This window comes from Perognathus longimembris, chromosome 8 (genome assembly GCF_023159225.1).
Source record: "Perognathus longimembris pacificus isolate PPM17 chromosome 8, ASM2315922v1, whole genome shotgun sequence".
Classification (NCBI taxonomy): Eukaryota; Metazoa; Chordata; class Mammalia; order Rodentia; family Heteromyidae; genus Perognathus; species Perognathus longimembris.
The window spans coordinates 23,585,722-23,602,290 of record NC_063168.1 but is presented as its reverse complement, the minus strand read 5'-3'; the positions used below and the strand labels follow the sequence as shown (position 1 = coordinate 23,602,290).

At 43.0% G+C, this 16,569-nt stretch overlaps 1 protein-coding gene across 1 annotated transcript; it reads right to left on the bottom strand.

Moving 5' to 3' along the window:
• Nucleotides 1-3,622: 3,622 nt before the first annotated feature.
• LOC125356024 (gastrokine-3-like) lies at nt 3,623-9,781 on the bottom strand. The gene is made up of 6 exons (XM_048352245.1): nt 9,737-9,781; nt 7,836-7,886; nt 7,309-7,443; nt 5,935-6,042; nt 4,554-4,695; nt 3,623-3,717 (listed from the first exon to the last, which is right to left on the bottom strand). The coding sequence occupies exons 1-6, from the start codon at nt 9,779-9,781 to the stop codon at nt 3,623-3,625; spliced, it is 576 nt and encodes a 191-aa protein (XP_048208202.1).
• Nucleotides 9,782-16,569: the final 6,788 nt, after the last annotated feature.

The window sequence follows — 16,569 nt, the reverse complement described above, 5'->3', positions numbered from 1 at the left end:
TTCAGGCCATAAAACTACAGTGATATTATCTAAAAAACAGTGTGCATGGAGGTTCACACCTTTCATATTGGCTACTGGTTTGGGGTGGGAGCGGTTGGAAGATCATGGTCTGAAGTCAGCTTGGGCAAAGACAAAGGAAAAGCAAAAAGCACTGGAGGAATTATTTGAGTGGTAGAATACTTGCCAAGGTAGCTGAGGCCTTCAGTTCCATTCTCTATTTCCTTTCCCCCCAAAGTAGTGGGAAAAATTAGGCATTTATAGAAAAACATTTTATAGCAACCATAAATAATGTATAATTAAGTGACAAGCAAATGATAACATATTGTAACTGGGACCTTGTTGCTTGCAAGTGTTGAAACCCAAATCCAATTTGCTGAGGCAGAGGAGGGTTTACTGCCCCATGTAAGTAGCCACAAATGAAAAGGGATGTTCTGCTTTATGTAGCTGGAACCAGACACTTGATGGTGGCCAGCTCTATTTTCCCTCATCTTAGCTTTCCTGTCTGCCCGTCCGTCTCAGCATCTTACATTGGGTCTTGCCTAAGAGGCAAGTGCCAACCCACCTGTCAATGCCAAGGTGTCCTCCATCTCCCACTTCATCACTAGACGGAAAGGATCTAATTTCAAGTTCAGTTTAACCTAAAATGTCTCTAGGAAAGACCCCATTGTCTCACGTGAGTCACCTTCTGACTATTTTGGTCAGGGTGGTGGAGCTGAGGTGCAGAACAGTAGGGGTGTTAAGACTAGCAACGTCCTTCAACATTTAATGCTTAGAGATGTGTTATCCTTATTGATTTTAATAGTATTTTATAATATTTGTTCCATTTTGGAAACAGAGGTTTGGGCTACCTTTTTTTCCCCTTCTCAATCAGTTAACTCATCCATGCTGCTGTTTAGGTTGAATACTCATAAGAATGTTAAGGAAAATATATCAGACAGGTGCCTAAAAGGACCATGTCCAAATGGGGGCCACAAGAGGCCAGGCCTCCACCTCTCTTGTCATCAGACCTTTCTTAAAGGTTGAGGAAAGTAAGTATCAATTATGTCAGCTCACTGGATGCTCAGGCCTTGCCATGGATTGTCAGCAACCCATCTGAGCTGCTAGAAGAGCTGGTTGTGTTGCTAAGCTGGCTTGAGAGATGAGTTCTGTCAAGGAGGAGTCTGCCAAGGGTGGTTTTGTAGGAATCCGGGTGAGGCTGGTGAACAGGGTTTTTATTTCCTATAAAGCATTTCTTATAGAGCTGTGTCTGTATAAGGCCAGAGCTAACTCAGTGAGCACACATGCCTTAGGACCCACTGTGCATTGGCTACCTCCATTCCTCTCAGTCCTATGGCCTCTGCCAATCCCAGCATCTCCACATTCCTGTCCTTCATTCAGAAATTCATGACTGTGGTCAGTCTTAGAAGGACTGAGTGTTACTTGATGCCTCCTGTCTAGCTCTGGTTGGCATGCTGCTCCTTCTACCAGCTAGACACAAATGTCCAGAGATCTCTCACCTCACAAGAAATACCTGAGGCTTCAGCAATGCTGGCATGAAGGACTCACCACAGAAGCAGAAAAACAGAGTTATTTGGAGTAGTGAGGCCCATCTCCATTCAAGATGGTAAGCCTATTCCTCAGCATGAGTTTAAGTAGTAGGAAAAGAGTCCTTGGGTTCAAAGTGGGTTCTTTCCACTTATTCTGTAGCCCGTATAAGGGAAGGTCCCTTGAGAAGGGACTCAAGAGAATTTACCTGTCACTGCCTTTAATGGTGCAGTCCCCTGTCACACGATGCCTTGCCCCCAGCTAACTACCTTGTCCTTTAAAAAAAATTACCTTTGCTAGCTTCTGTTTTCCTGTTGGTCCAAACTTATCACTACAGTGAAGGAATCTAGTCCCCATCGTCAGAAGGTGATTCCACCTCAAGAATCCTGTGTTTGATCTTTGTGGAGAGAACCTCACATGTTCCGAACTCCTTCCTCCATTCCTTGGAGCTGAGGAGTGTAGCTAGGGTTTTGCCTGCGGGTGGCACCCAGGAACTTTCTCAGCTTATCTTTATCTTCATTTGAGTGATGGCTCCATGGGAATAGATGTTTATATAAAAGTCACAGAGCTGTGTTCTTAACATCTTCATTCTGTGTTATACACCTCAGTAAAAGGACTGATACATTTATAACATTTGAAAGACAATTGAATAGAAAGAAGGTCTGTCCCATCTATAGCAATCCTAAGAAACACAGACACACAACTGGTGATTGTGGTAGCCCATGAAGTCTTGTATCTGGAGCCAGCCTGGAAGACCCTCGTTGTGGATGGCAGAGGGACTGCTTGTGTACCAAGCACTTCCTACACTGACAGAGGACAAAGACAGGCTATCCAAGACTAACCCCTGGGACACAGGCTAATCTGTGGGGGTGGGTGATCTGCATTTCAAGGGTGAGGCAGAACACAAACAAGGAATATGTTCAAAGCAGGTTAAACAGCCTTGCACCTAATACCTTGGAAAAGTAATAAGATGTAGTATGCAGAAAAATAGACACTGGGAAGCCCTATATGGGGCAGATGAGCTAGCTCAGGGCCAGCTACTTCTTCTTTGAGGCTGGTAAGCCGTGGGAGTTTTGAAGAGGTGAGGGGTGACAACAGATTGGATATAAAACATCTCTGACGAGTTCATGCATTGACTACTTGGCCCCCAGCTGGTGACACTGATTTTAGGTGGCTATGAAACTCTAGGAGGTAGTGTCTAGCTGGAGGAACTGGGTCACTGGTATCTTTTCTGGCCCCCGCTTCCTGTCCACCACGAGGTGAGGAACTTTCCACAGCCAGGATGCTCTATTTAGCACATGAAGCCAAGTGACCATAGACTGAACCCTCTGAAACCAGAAGCCAGAATAAACCCTTCCTCTCTTTACATTGTTTTTTCAGGTATTTTGATCACAGAGACACAAAGTAACTACACAGGGTGGAAGAAGTAGGGAAGGGAACCAGACTTTGCCCATAAACGGGAAGGGGAACAGATAAAGAATGAGGACTAAACACGCAGGCCCTTGATTAATTTGCAACAAGGACAATTACTAGGGTATCATCAGTTTTAACTGGCAGGTTTTTGAAACCTTCAAACTGGGTCAACCCAGGGAAAGGACTTCCTGGGAATCTCAGCCTCAGTTCTGGGAAGACGAAGTGGCAGCCTTAGCCTGGACAGTCAAGTCTGTCCTCTGAGTAATGTCTTCAGTGGTTTATCTACTTATTGTCAAAGTTCTCAGGAGATTCCCCAAGGGATGGCCTCAATAAACTCTTAAAAAGGAGACATACTAGGGGAGATATCTTCTCATTTGTGCCATGCTGTGTGTGTGTTGTTTCTGGGGTGCACATGGCTGTCTGTGCTGAGAGAGGACAGGGAGGGCAGGGAGAAACTGTGACACCAATGATGGATGAAGGTTTATTGCTCTCTCTTGGAGGGAGAAAGGCCATCCAGTTTTTCCAGACTACAGAAGCAAGCATTGGGTTGGAAAGGCAGAAGGGAGAGGTCTGAGGTGAGCAGCTTCTCATGGTCAGGAGGCAGGTCAGGTTCCTGGACATCTACTCCAGCTCAGTCAGTAGCCCAGCCAGGCAAGTCTACTCTTCATATGGTTGACTAAGAGGCTCAGAGTCCAGAAATCTCACCACAGATGGATATTCCCATAAAAGACAAAAGCTGGACCTCAAAACAGGAGTTAGGATCCATTGCCAAGGCAGTACCTTTAGGAACAAAGAGAAGCATTTCATAAAAAAACAGTCATTTATAGACCTTGATGGCCTAGGATGCATCTATTATTGCATCACTGGATGTGGTACTCAGGACATCTACTAGCAAGAAACCATGGTCAGAAATGGAAGATCCCCTCCTTCTGACTCCTGTAGTGATGGGTTGATGATGATTGGTTTTCAATTATCTTCCTTTATCCTCTGTCCCTTTTAGTTCTTCCTGATTTTCTCCTTGGCTTTCCTGTTACCAAGAAGCTGAGTTTCTTGGGGTTTGTATGAAGGTTTAAATAAATGATTGGTAACATATGAATAGAGAGATATTACTGACTAGATCAGGACAGTAGACAGATCTTGGCCTAACCTGATAACTTTGTAGGCTAGTCCCTCGTCGCATCCCCAGCACAAGTGCCAGCCAAGATGTTCCTGTCTCATTCCCAGTGTAGTACACAACTACAGGGTCCCATCTTCCAAGTTCAAAATAATTGAGAAAGAGGAAGACTGAGGACCCATGTCCCCAGCCCAGTCTGAGGAATGATGGGGTGCTGGGCACCGGGATGCTCAGGCAGGGACTATCCACACACTGTCCAGTCCTTCAGATGAGATGACTGACCTCGACCAGAATGAGATAAGCTCATTCTGCCCTCAAGGAGCCCCCATGTCAAAAAGTCACCTCTGTCAGTCAGGAGAATACAACCCAAGGTACCTTATTTGTATGCCACTAAGCATGAATAAGACTAGAGCCTCATTGCAACTTGCCAATGACCTAAAAATCACACCTCATGTTTTGACTTGCCTGTGGACTTAGGTTTCTAGTTAAGTTGTTAGCAAACCTTCTTTTTGCGGCTGAACAAAGTAGGCAGGGACTGCTCTGCACAAATCCTTGATAGGCGTTCCATACTGGGCTAAATTCTTCACTCTGTTGGGTAGAACAGTGTAGGCCAGGCCATGGGTGGCTGGGTAATGACTGGAAGCCTGGAACAGATCCATAACAAACACTGAGACAGCTCGGAGAGATGTTTGGAGAGGAGGAAGAAATGGATTGCTGGGGCTGGCTCAGCAGTAAATGGTGACAATGTCCTGTCTCTAAACACAATATCCTATCTCACCACCAGAGGGAGATATTACTCTAGAAAAATCTGTGGGCTTGTGTGTTCACAGGACGTTTCTTACCTTCTTTACGCCTTTTTTTTTTTTTTTTTTGGCCAGTCCTGGGCCTTGAACTCAGGGCCTGAGCACTGTCCCTGGCTTCTTCCCGCTCAAGGCTAGCACTCCGCCACTTGAGCCACAGCGCCGCTTCTGGCCGTTTTCTGTATATGTGGTGCTGGGGAATCAAACCTAGGGCCTCGTGTATCCGAGGCAGGCACTCTTGCCACTAGGCTATATCCCCAGCCCCTTCTTTTCGCCTTTTAATGCTGCCACATTGCTGATGATTGTATAAAACAGTTTCAAATTATTTGGTAAATTTATGCTATTTTTGTTAAGTGAGATGAATGGAACACTCTTGACGGCTCTCTTAAAATTATTTGACAAGTGCTGGAGCCAGTAGCTCCCTCCTAGAATTCTAGCTACTCAGGAGGTTGAGATCTGAGGATCCTGATTCAAAGCCACCAAGTCCATGGGACTTTTACCTCCAGTGAACCACCAAAAAATCAAAGTAGAGCTGTGGCTTAAGTGGTAGAGTGTTAGCCTTGAGTGAAAAGGCTAAGGGACAGTGCCCAGACTTTGAGTTCAAGTCCTAGTACTGGCACAACGACATATGTTGATAAGCTACTTTATTTTTAGGTGACTTGAATTGTATTTTTAATATTTTTGAGTCCTTTTTATTTCATGGGTATTAAGAATAAGCATTATTCTGGTACCCGTGGCTACTACCTATAATCCTAGCTACTTAGGAGCCTGAGATTTGAAGATTGAAGTTCAAAGCCCGTTCAAAGACAAATCTGGGAGATTTATTTCCAAATAACCAGCAAAAAGCTAAAGTTGGAGGCCTGAGTCAAGTGATAAAACATGAGCCATAAGTGAGAAAGCCAAGGAATGCCCCAAGTTCAAGCCCCACTATCAGCACACACACACACACACACACACACACACACACACACACACACAGAGTTCCCCCTCCCACTATGTTATAGGAAGTTGACTGAGTTGGGAAACCCCAGAGAAGGAAGGGACCACAGCAGGAGGGGGCAGAGTGAGCTGACATCACTTTACCTTCTTGCCCAGGGCCTTGATGATGTGGTTCAAACTTGGGAAGAAGGCTTGGTCCATCTTTGCCAGCACACAGGCCATCTTGCTAAACAGCTTAGCGGCCAAGAGATTCTTAAAGCAACACAGCAGAAACATGTGGTGTATGCAGTCACCCCTGTCCGCATGTGATATCGCACTGCTCTTCTGACTGTAATGCAGAGCGCCATGGCTCTGTGCTGCCCTGGACTCCAGAGCCAAGGTCAGCGTATGGACTGGCAGGGCATACTGTGTCCTGCTGCTTCCTGGGCCCTTGTGGCACAATCTCCTGCTACTCTTTCTGGAGAGGGTTCACTCCTCCTAGTCCCCCTTCCCCAGCCCAGCGTTGTCCTGAGGAGAGAGTGAGATGAAATGCTATCTGCTTGGGAATGCACTAAGTTACAGAGGTCTGTAAAGATCCCTAGGTCAGGCTGGCTGGACTTAGATTCTAGCACAGATCCTGAACAAGCCCCTGCCTGCAGGGAAGCCTCTCCAGCACGTTCTGCCTTCTGCCACCTTGTGGCCCACTGTGGAGTGTTTTGTTGGCTTAATAACAGACTTGGAAATCTCTTGGAGCATTCTGGGGACATTTTATTGAGGAATCCTGAGTAGGCTAGTGAAGAGGAAGGGAGGTGATTAAGGAAAAGAACAAGACAGGAAGAGGCAGGAGTGGAAAAGATGACTGTGTATGAGGTGTCTGTTCCTCTGTGGACTAAAAAGAATGGGCTAGTGTGGTGGGGGGAGCTGTATAGCCCGGGACACCTGGAGTAGAGAGAGGGTGTGGGCTTTTATTTAATTTCATCCTTCAGAGTCCTGTTGGGCAGGGAAGGTAGGTATTGGTGCTGTTTCTCAGATTGGCAAGTGAAGAACCAAAGGCATGATATCTTTATGATTATGGCACATTTCTATCAGCGAGCTAGCCTGAGGCACAGGTATTCTCTTCCTGATCCTGCATCTATCAGCTATGTCTTACTACTTAAGCAGGGGGACAAGTTCTAGATAGATTTGTTAAGATTAAAAAAGACTTCTTTTAAAAGAAACAAACATTAAAATCTCAACCCAAAACAACTTCTATGCTACCTCCCAGTGGTAGGAAATAGGGTTCTCTGAAGGCCTTCTTAGTGCCAAGGCCTTTGGTGGTTATGGGAAGTCAACACCTCACAAGAAGTACAGGGTCTGGTTCAAAAGGAAGTTACTACAGTTGTAGAAAAGCTGGTCCCTTACCAGCATTGCTATCAAGTACCTACGCTTACTAAAGGCGAATGCAGACAATCTCCACTTCTCTCTGGAGAAGGAGTAAGCCATGTTTTGGACCAGAAAAGGCTTTCTTTGGAAGTGTTACCAATATGTTGCACATCTTACATTCTTGTAGTCCAAGATTCCATCCCATTCACTAAGTGCATTGTTGTCTCGGATGTTGACTATACCTCTGGAAGTGTCAACATGGATGATTTGAGTCCCATCAGACCCATCCAGAGGATGACTGTCATTGGTGTTCTGGAGAATCAAGCAACAGTGAAAAAGTTGACAGTCCAGCCCTCTACTTTGTCCATTCATTGCAGGTATAAGCAGTAGTCATAAAAATGTACAGGGAGGGCTGGGGATATAGCCTAGTGGCAAGAGTGCCTGCCTCGGATACACGAGGCCCTAGGTTCGATTCCCCAGCACCACATATACAGAAAACGGCCAGAAGCGGCGCTGTGGCTCAAGTGGCAGAGTGCTAGCCTTGAGCGGGAAGAAGCCAGGGACAGTGCTCAGGCCCTGAGTCCAAGGCCCAGGACTGGCCAAAAAAAAAAAAAATGTACAGGGATGTCACCCTTGATCATCACTACTGAAATACTTCTATTTAAAGAGGACCAGACAGATTGGGCTCTTCCCACCTTACTCACCATCAGGGCCAGAGACAGAGTTAGGAAGATCACAAGGATGGAAGTTACCATCTGAAAGAGGAGCAAATGTCAATGCACTTTTTTCTTAGCCTCAAATGAACCCAGCGTCCAGAGCCTAAAGCTCTAGGGACATCATGGCCATCTTCAGGTTATCTATAAGTTTTTAAGTTTCTCTCATGCCCACAAGGTACAAGTGGGGCATGTATTTTGGGAGATGAAGGCTCGGTGTAGTTGACTGGAACATGCTAGCTATTCGGAAGGATAAGCATTATGGTTCATTCAAGGATATTTCTTATGTGGCTTCAACTTTCAATCACTGGGCTAAATATTAGGAAACCCAACTGTGTACTTAATCTGCACACACTGCAGGGCCATTCTGGGTCAAAATGCAAAGGCGGACATAATTCAGGTCCTTAGTCTTCTTTTCTGAATCTTCCTCTTTACTTCTAACTACTGGACAGGCCTGGGAATATGGCCTGGTGGCAAAGTGCTTGCCTCGTATACATGAAGCCCTGGGTTCGATTCCTCAGCACCACATATATTGAAAAGGCCAGAAGTGGCGCTGTGGCTCAAGTGGTAGAGTACTAGCCTTGAGCAAAAAGAAGCCAGGGACAGTGCTCAGGCCCTGAGTCCAAGGCCCAGGACTGGCAAAAAAACAAAACAAACAAACAATAACTACTGGGCATTCTTTCTATTACAACTCTTTCTCCAAACCCCAATCACATGGTTGACCTGATGCTAACCACTGCTCATCTACCACCCCTCTAGAAACTAACATCTTCTTTATTTCATTTCCTTCAGATTCTTTTGCTGTGCCTGAGAATAAAAGATAATGTGTCAATTACTTATAATTTATTTTGAAATAGAACAAGTATGAATGTAATTATTTCTAGTTCATCCTTTCCTCTCTGTGTGGCCTGCCTTTTCTACTGAAGGAATTTCAGGCACTAGAGAATAAATAAGAGAATTGGAGATGGGAGCAAGCAAGCTAGGGGAGAAAAGTGCAGCAACCTACCCTTTCCCACATCCCATGGTTTACTCTGTGGTGTATTTAAGGCTTACCAGGTGCAAGTGCACTGGCCAGGTCAGTGAGAATTAACAGGAACTGTCCATCTCCCTGAACCTCACAGCATCTCATGCAATACCCCCCATGCAATTGCAACAATAAGAGATGAGACACATCCTCCAAGCCAAAGGAAATAGCAACTGTCCTAACATAACATGGTGAAGTCAGCCCAGGAGATAGTTGACATGCAGAAGGCAAGACCAGATAACTTACAATTAATTTAGGCTAACATATTTTATTAAATATTTTATTGTTATAAAGGTACAGAGGGGTTACCATTTTACTAACACATTTTTTTTTGCCAGTCCTTGGGCTTGAACTCAGGGCCTGAGCACTGTTCCTGGCTTCTTTTTGCTCAAGGCTAGCACTCTACCACTTGAGCCACAGCTCCACTTCCGGCCTTTTCTGTTTATGTGGTGCTGAGGAATCAAACCCAGGGCCTCATGCATGCAAGGTGAGCACTCTACCGCTAAGCCATATTCCCAGCCCTACTAACACATTTTTAAAAAGACTATTTTGCTAGTATATTCAAGTTGATACCATGTACAAAGTATATCTGAAATTTGCCTTTACTGGTAATTTGCAGATCAACTTTGCAAGATGTGACATTGAAATATCAGTATCTATGTAATCTCCAAATCTCTTGACCTTTAAGAAATTAGTTATTAGTTTCTGTGGCTAAGACTTTTCATTCAGATGTTCTAACGTACAGAGAATTACCAATAAAATTGCTTTTGTGTTTCCTTCAAAGAGATCAAGAAGAGGTGAGTTTTTCTTTGCAATGTTGACTGTAAGAATATAATCACTCATGCTGGAAATTAGAAAATGTACTTACAAGGCATTTCATGTTGTTGCTCTCTAGGGCCTTATGCAACTGCATGCATGGTAGAATTTTCTCTGTTGCATTGGTTCTCAGCTATTTATATAGTTCTTTCAGCTATTTCAATGATAAAGGACTCTGGGAATAGTTAACCATGATCCAAATACCTTTTAGCTGGGGGCTGGGGGTTCAGGGGGAGAGCAAGTTTATGTAATTACTCTTATCACATTTTTTTCCTCTATGAGTATTTTCCTTTTCTTCCAGTATCTCCATGGTTCCAAGACAAACATGAGCTATGAACAAGTCTTTGTGGGTTGGCATGCCCAGGACCTTAGCCACTAAGGTAAAGATTTCAAACAGTAGATCTCACAGAATGGTCAGATACACAATCAATGAGTTCACTGTTTCAACCTCTTCATTTCTGATTTTTTAACTAGTGAAGGTAGTTAGAACAAACACATAAAGCTTAAGGACATAGACTAAACTGTATAATTAGACTGACTGACAAGTATTCTTCTCCAGCTTTTCATCCAGATCCCAACCACATGGTTGTCTTTGTATCGCCGTCTGGCCAGCCACCAAGCCAACTCAGCTTCTCAAACATCTGCCTCTACTTGACCTTCAGATTTGTCCCCACTGTGTGGCTTGTCTCTCCTGCCACCTTTCATTTCAGGGTGCTTTTCTTCATAAATGACCCTTTGACAACCTTGGAATCCCTGAGACACAAGGGAACAGATTCAGCCCTTTTCCTGTACTATCTTAATTTTCTTCTGAAAAGTGGACTGGCAGTGGATGGGCCAAATGCCGCAGGGCAAGGCTAAGCAGGCATTTCTTCTGAGAGAGAGGGGTTGTAAAGGTAATTCTGGGCACTAGAGTGATCTGTAGCAGGAAGTTGTCTATCTTTCCAGTGCAGTCCTGACAGGGCGTAAGGAAATGAGCCATGAAGACACCAAATAGTTGGACTTTAAAGACCATTGAGGCACTGAGGGCCTGGAGAAAGTCAAAGTCATCTGCATTGTTCTCAGTACTTCAAAACCACTAAGAACAGACTCAGTCGTCATTGACTGAAGATGAAAAATAGGAAGAGTGACTTTCAAATAATAACAAAAATGACAGGCATTGTCTTTCAATAGGTAGTGGCAATGGGGAAGAAATCAATGCTAAGCCCTTAATGTTCAAGCTCAGAGAGTTTGAGAAGCAATTTGAACACCAGAAGGGATCTTTAAATGTGATGTGGCTCCTCTAATGGAAATGTTGCAGAAACAAAACCAGGAGGGATTATATCTTACAAAAATTTAAATCACCTTTATAGTAACAATAAAATGCATGAAAATGAAATAAAAAATACGAACACATTTCCATTCACTTTTTTTTTGGCCAGTCCTGGGCCTTGGACTCAGGGCCTGAGCACTGTCCCTGGCTTCTTCCCGCTCAAGGCTAGCACTCTGCCACTTGAGCCACAGCGCCGCTTCTGGCCGTTTTCTGTATATGTGGTGCTGGGGAATCGAACCTAGGGCCTCGTGTATCCGAGGCAGGCACTCTTGCCACTAGGCTATATCCCCAGCCCTCCATTCACTTTTTATAGTAAAGGTGATATACAGAGGATTTATAGTTACATAAATAAGGTAAATGAATGCATTTCTTTTCAAACAGTGATAACCCTCCCTCATTTTCTCCCACTTTCCTTTCCCCTGGCTCCCCTCCCCGCAAAACTTGTAAAGTTCGTTTCCAACACAGTGTCTTGTGAGTATCACTGTTGCATTGGTTCACACTTTGTCCTTTGTATCACCATTTCTGTGATTATTCTTCCCATCTCCAAGTCTGATAAACATATATAGAGGACACGGGGTATCAAAATCAAAAGTGGTGACAACAGAGGATAAGCCAAAGTGGGAAAATGAAAAACAAAACAAAACAATAACAAAGCAACTCTATACAGTACACTAGAAAAAAATTGGAAAAAAAACCCTCTTGTTTCCATATCTATAGTTCATTTTGATTAGCATCATTTTCTAAGGTCATATGTACATAGCTTTTGAGTTATTGTGATCCTCTGCTAGAACTTTCATTCATTTTTAGAACTTACAAATCACTTTCATTCATTTTTAGAACTTACAAATCACTTCATGGTCAGGAATTCATTTGCTTCTTCATGCCAACAGTACCAATCATGTTCATCTTTTAAATCTGTAGTAAAATCCTTTCAGAGACAAAGTCTAACTATTTGATATTTCATGGCCCATTTTCAGAAAGCCCTGTCAGGACTGAGCTGCCTATTTTCCCTCCATGGATCTCTCTCTTAGATTTACTGAAACTTAAGTCTATGGGCTCCAAAGGCTCCCACTGCATGCATCTTTTCCATAAATGCGCTGCCCTTCAGGGGTCAGTGACTTCATGCTGTTAGGTTAAAAGTGCAAGAGTTGAGTGGAACAAATGTTCTGCTTTTTTTGTCTGCACTTACAGTTTTCTGGTTCTCAGATAACTGTGCTGAATAACTAATTTTGTTGGAGTTTCTCTCGATGCAAATATAGATTGGTGGTCACTTAAGCCCCAGCCAACCCCCACTCCCTTTTTCCTAAGTTCACCTGCAAGGCACCTGTGTCATAGGATGGGAGGCCCAGCTGATTCAAAATTAGTTGTTTAGTTTCCTTTTTTGTGGTATTGATGCACCTAGAATTTGCTAGGCAGTGCTCTACTAAAGCTATGCCCAGCACTTTTTGCTTTTAGATTTTTTTTCAGACAGAGGCTCTTGCACCATGATTCTTCCATCTCAGCCTCCTAAGGAGCTGAAATGACAAGGCACAGGCCACTGGCTCCAAATGACCTTCTAATCATGGACAGATCTGTAAAAGCGGGGCATCTAGATAGGACTGCAAATAAATGAGACAGGCTAAAAAGTGAAATGAAGGCAGTCTCAAGGGATTAGAAAGCCATGAAGATCCAGTTGACCTCTGTCATCTTTAAGGTCTTCTTTTACCTATCATGTATAGAAAGTTCAGATAACACTGATATTTTGCCCTACACACTCTTCTGGTTTATTTATTTATTTATTTATTTATTTATATCTATTTCACAAACTCTTCCATTGCTACCAGTTCCATTAGCTAGTCACAGCATAGGATCACAAGAGCCTAATAGCTATTCCCCATGAATGCATAAGATAATGCTAAGTGAAATTAACTCCATGTTATGGAAACGAGTGTTATATCACTGTTGTAATTACTTTCAACATCCCATGTGAAACGTAGCTTCTATTGTTGATGATCCTCTTGTATCCCCTTCCTGTGGTTGTACCTGCACTATCACTGTATCTTATCTGAGTACATTGGAAACTGTGTATACTGGTATTAGAACTAGGAAAGTGAAAGGGAACACCAAAATCGAGACACACAGGGTAAAACGACAAATGACTACAAAAGCAATACTTGCAAAACTGCTTGGTGTAAACCAACTGAACAACTCATGGGGGGAGAGGGAAAGAGGGAGGGAGAGGGGAATGAGGGAGGAGGTAACAAACAGTACAAGAAATGTATCCAATGCCTAACGTATGAAACTGTAACCTCTCTGTACATCACTTTGACAATAAAAAAGAAAAAAATGAGAAAAACCCTAATTTCTTTTAAGTGTGTGTGTGTGTGTGTGTGTGTGTGTGTGTGTGTGTGTGTGTGTGTGTGTGTATCTGTTGTGGGGCTTGAACTCTGGGCCTAGGTGCTGTCCCCCAGCAATTTTGCTCAAGGCTGCCACTCTACCACTTTGAGCGACGGCTCCACTTCCAGTTTCTGGTGGTTAATTGTAGATTATGAGTCTTACTATGTTGGAACTGAACTTTACAACTTGAGGGATGAGGGGAGTGGGGAGAAGAAATGGGTGAAAATGAGGGAGGGGATAACACTGTTCAAAAAGAAATGTACTCATGACCTTACTCATGTAATGGTAACTCCTCTGTATATCACCTTTACAATACAAATTTTAAAAAATAAAAAAAAAAGTTATCCCAAGCCTTCCATAATGTGACTGCCAATTAATTAACTTTGCCTCCCAATCTTCCACATCTTTCCAAACTATCCCAGGATGCTAACCAAATCTGCATCTGCCTCTCCATGCTTCCCCATATATGACCCAGGCTTTGCTAACCCCATGCTTGGTTCAAGCCAGGAGACTCCCTACCCTACTTCCTTCTGTGCCTTCTTAAAGCCAAATTTGACTGGTATCTGCCCTTCCACATCCTTCATTCCTAATCACTGTGTTGTTTATTTGGAAACATCACAGTTCTCTTCTTATACTTTACTATGTCTTTGTGAGTGACTGTGTGTACAAATATATATCTTTATATCATTGTGTGATCATGCCAATATACTGTAAATATATGTCATTTAACTGTACATTCCATAAAGTCAAAGACTGTTTTGTTGTCTGCTACATCTCTAATATAAAATACATAGAAGAGTACCAAACACAGAGAATGCACTATGCATTTTAACATATATATCAAGCAAATTATGTGAGTTTATATAACATAAATATGTCATGTGAATGAATGAATATATTTCACTGATGACTTGTTCATGTCTGTATCTCATGGAATACTTCGTAGAGCAGTCTGGTAAATAGTCAGAATATAGTAAACATTTGAAAAACATAGTGGCAAAAAATTATCAAGTGTTCAATGGCAATATGAATGAGGAAGACAAAATCTGAACAGGATAGTATGTTAAACAATGAAAAATACCCTTCTTTATAAACCCCACTGATATTTATTTAAGGTTCACAGAGGTATCACTAGTGTTTTTGTCTCCAGAATTGAGGGTAGGAAATGAATAATAGGAAAATAAGAGCCTGACATCTGAACAGCTGTTTGCCCTTTATCTTGCATCCTGGAGCCTTTGGCCCGAGCAAGACTCCTTGACCAGGATCCCTTGTCCTGCTTGGTGTTTGTTAAACATGCTTTCATTTTCTCCTTAACATATTCGTTTTGTTATAAACCAGAAATTTCTATATTCTCATTTCATACATTCTAGCTTCATTTTGAAATGCGGACTTCTGCATTCATACTTACAATGGCACCAGTACTTAATTTCCTTTAACTTTTGCAGAAATCAATGGGCATCACATTGAGGATTTAAAAACAACAACTCAGCTTTGCCCATGTTCTACTTGGACTGCTTCTCTCATTCCCAAGCAAAGATAAAACCTAAGTCAACAACTCAATTTTTTAATGGCTGTGAACACTCTCTTTTTGTCATTTTATTTTAAATTAATGCTTTCCACAGAGAGTGACACAAAGTGTGTCAGCCATAATTTGTTTTCTATGACTGCTTCTACCCTTCTGATTTTCTCCTCTTAACCCCCTTACACCCTTCATTTGGACATGTGTTCAGGAACCCAGGATCTCACCTCCTAGGCCATCAATGGATCTCACCCTACTGTACTCCTCTTAGCCCTTCTATTTCAAGCTTACTTTCCTTGTCTGTTCCTCCTGTCCGTTACCTCATACTCTAATACTTATCCAGTCTCGTTCAGGCACCTCTGAGGAGATGCAGTCTTCTAGCTCCTCCTCACATTTCGAGGAGCATCTCTAAGTCCATTTCAGGTAAGTAAACTGCGAGCATCCCCAGAAGCCCCCATGTTGCTAGGTCTCCAATCTTACATTTTACACAGCTTTATCATCTTATTATCATACTTATTATATGACTAGAAATTCAAATAATCTGATTTTTTTCGTCTCCATTAATGCATCCAAGTGGTGTGACATCTAAGTCAATATTTGGGTAAAGTTTTAATGATGTACCAAACAGAAATCTTATTTTTGTAGGCTCTTGGGAGATCTGACTCACGAGATGACACAAAGTTCCCTGTAGTTTTATTGGAGTACATTTGACCTCTTTGCAAAGCTATGTGATGACTTACAAAAGGGAATCGGGAGACAGAAGAGGACTAATGCTCTTCCTATTTCCTTTACAACATCCCCATTGTGCCATAATGACTTAAGTGTCTCATGATCAGGGATCCATATTCCTGTTACTCCTACCGCCATGTCTACTCACTACTAGGCTCTGTGAGTGGAATTCCAACTTCTCTCCCCTTGCTAAAGACCAGCTCTCTATGCTCCTAGTTTATGGTGACCCTGCTTTGATTCTACGTCTTGTTTCTTCTCTCCCTCACACACACTCGTCTCCATTGCTTTGGTCTAATTTCACTTCTCTACTAGATTATTTCTGTGCTGTTACACCTTCCACATTCCGACAAAAGAAAAAGACAACAGTGACACAAATACCCCAAAGCAAACTTCTGTCTAGACAATGCTTTCCACCCTCAGTGCTATTCCATTCTTTCCTTCTGTCTGCACTGAAGTCTCTGGGAATTCCGCCTGATCTGTACTGACTGTTCCTTGGACCCACCCATCAGACTTAGCCCAAACTCTCCATTGGAACTCTCTTCTATGGATTCCACAAATCTAATAACCTCCTCAACAGTAACTACAACGGTCTGTTCTCAGCCTGCTTCTTGCTGAACAACCAGCAACCAGTTGAGCCTTTCCATATCTCTAGGATATATATTCCACAAAGATAGGGGTCTGGTCTACGTTGCTTCTTCCTTCCTTCCCAGCTCAATAAATGCATAGTAACTGGAAGATAATAAATGGTTGTGGATGATAGAACACATAAATAAAGCCCTGAAGAAAAGAAACAAGTATCTTCAGAGAGAATAGCAATCAGAACCCAGTTTGGGATGAGGGAAAGTAAAGAGGGCAGAGGAGCTGGGCCTCCCGGAGAGGTGCTTAGGCTAATAACGTCCAGATTCTTGGCATGGCATCGTCAGTCAGGGTGGAAGTGGGGTGGAGAAATACC

Coding starts and splice junctions, on each gene's coding strand:
- LOC125356024 (XM_048352245.1), bottom strand. CDS start 9,781: ATGCAGTTGCATAAGGCCCTAGAGAGCAACAACATGAAATGCCTT. Junction 7,887..9,736: donor GCAACAACATGAAATGCCTT/GTAAGTACATTT, acceptor CTCCTCTTTCAG/ATGGTAACTTCCATCCTTGT. Junction 6,043..7,308: donor GAATCTTGGACTACAAGAAT/GTAAGATGTGCA, acceptor TGTTGCTTTAAG/AATCTCTTGGCCGCTAAGCT.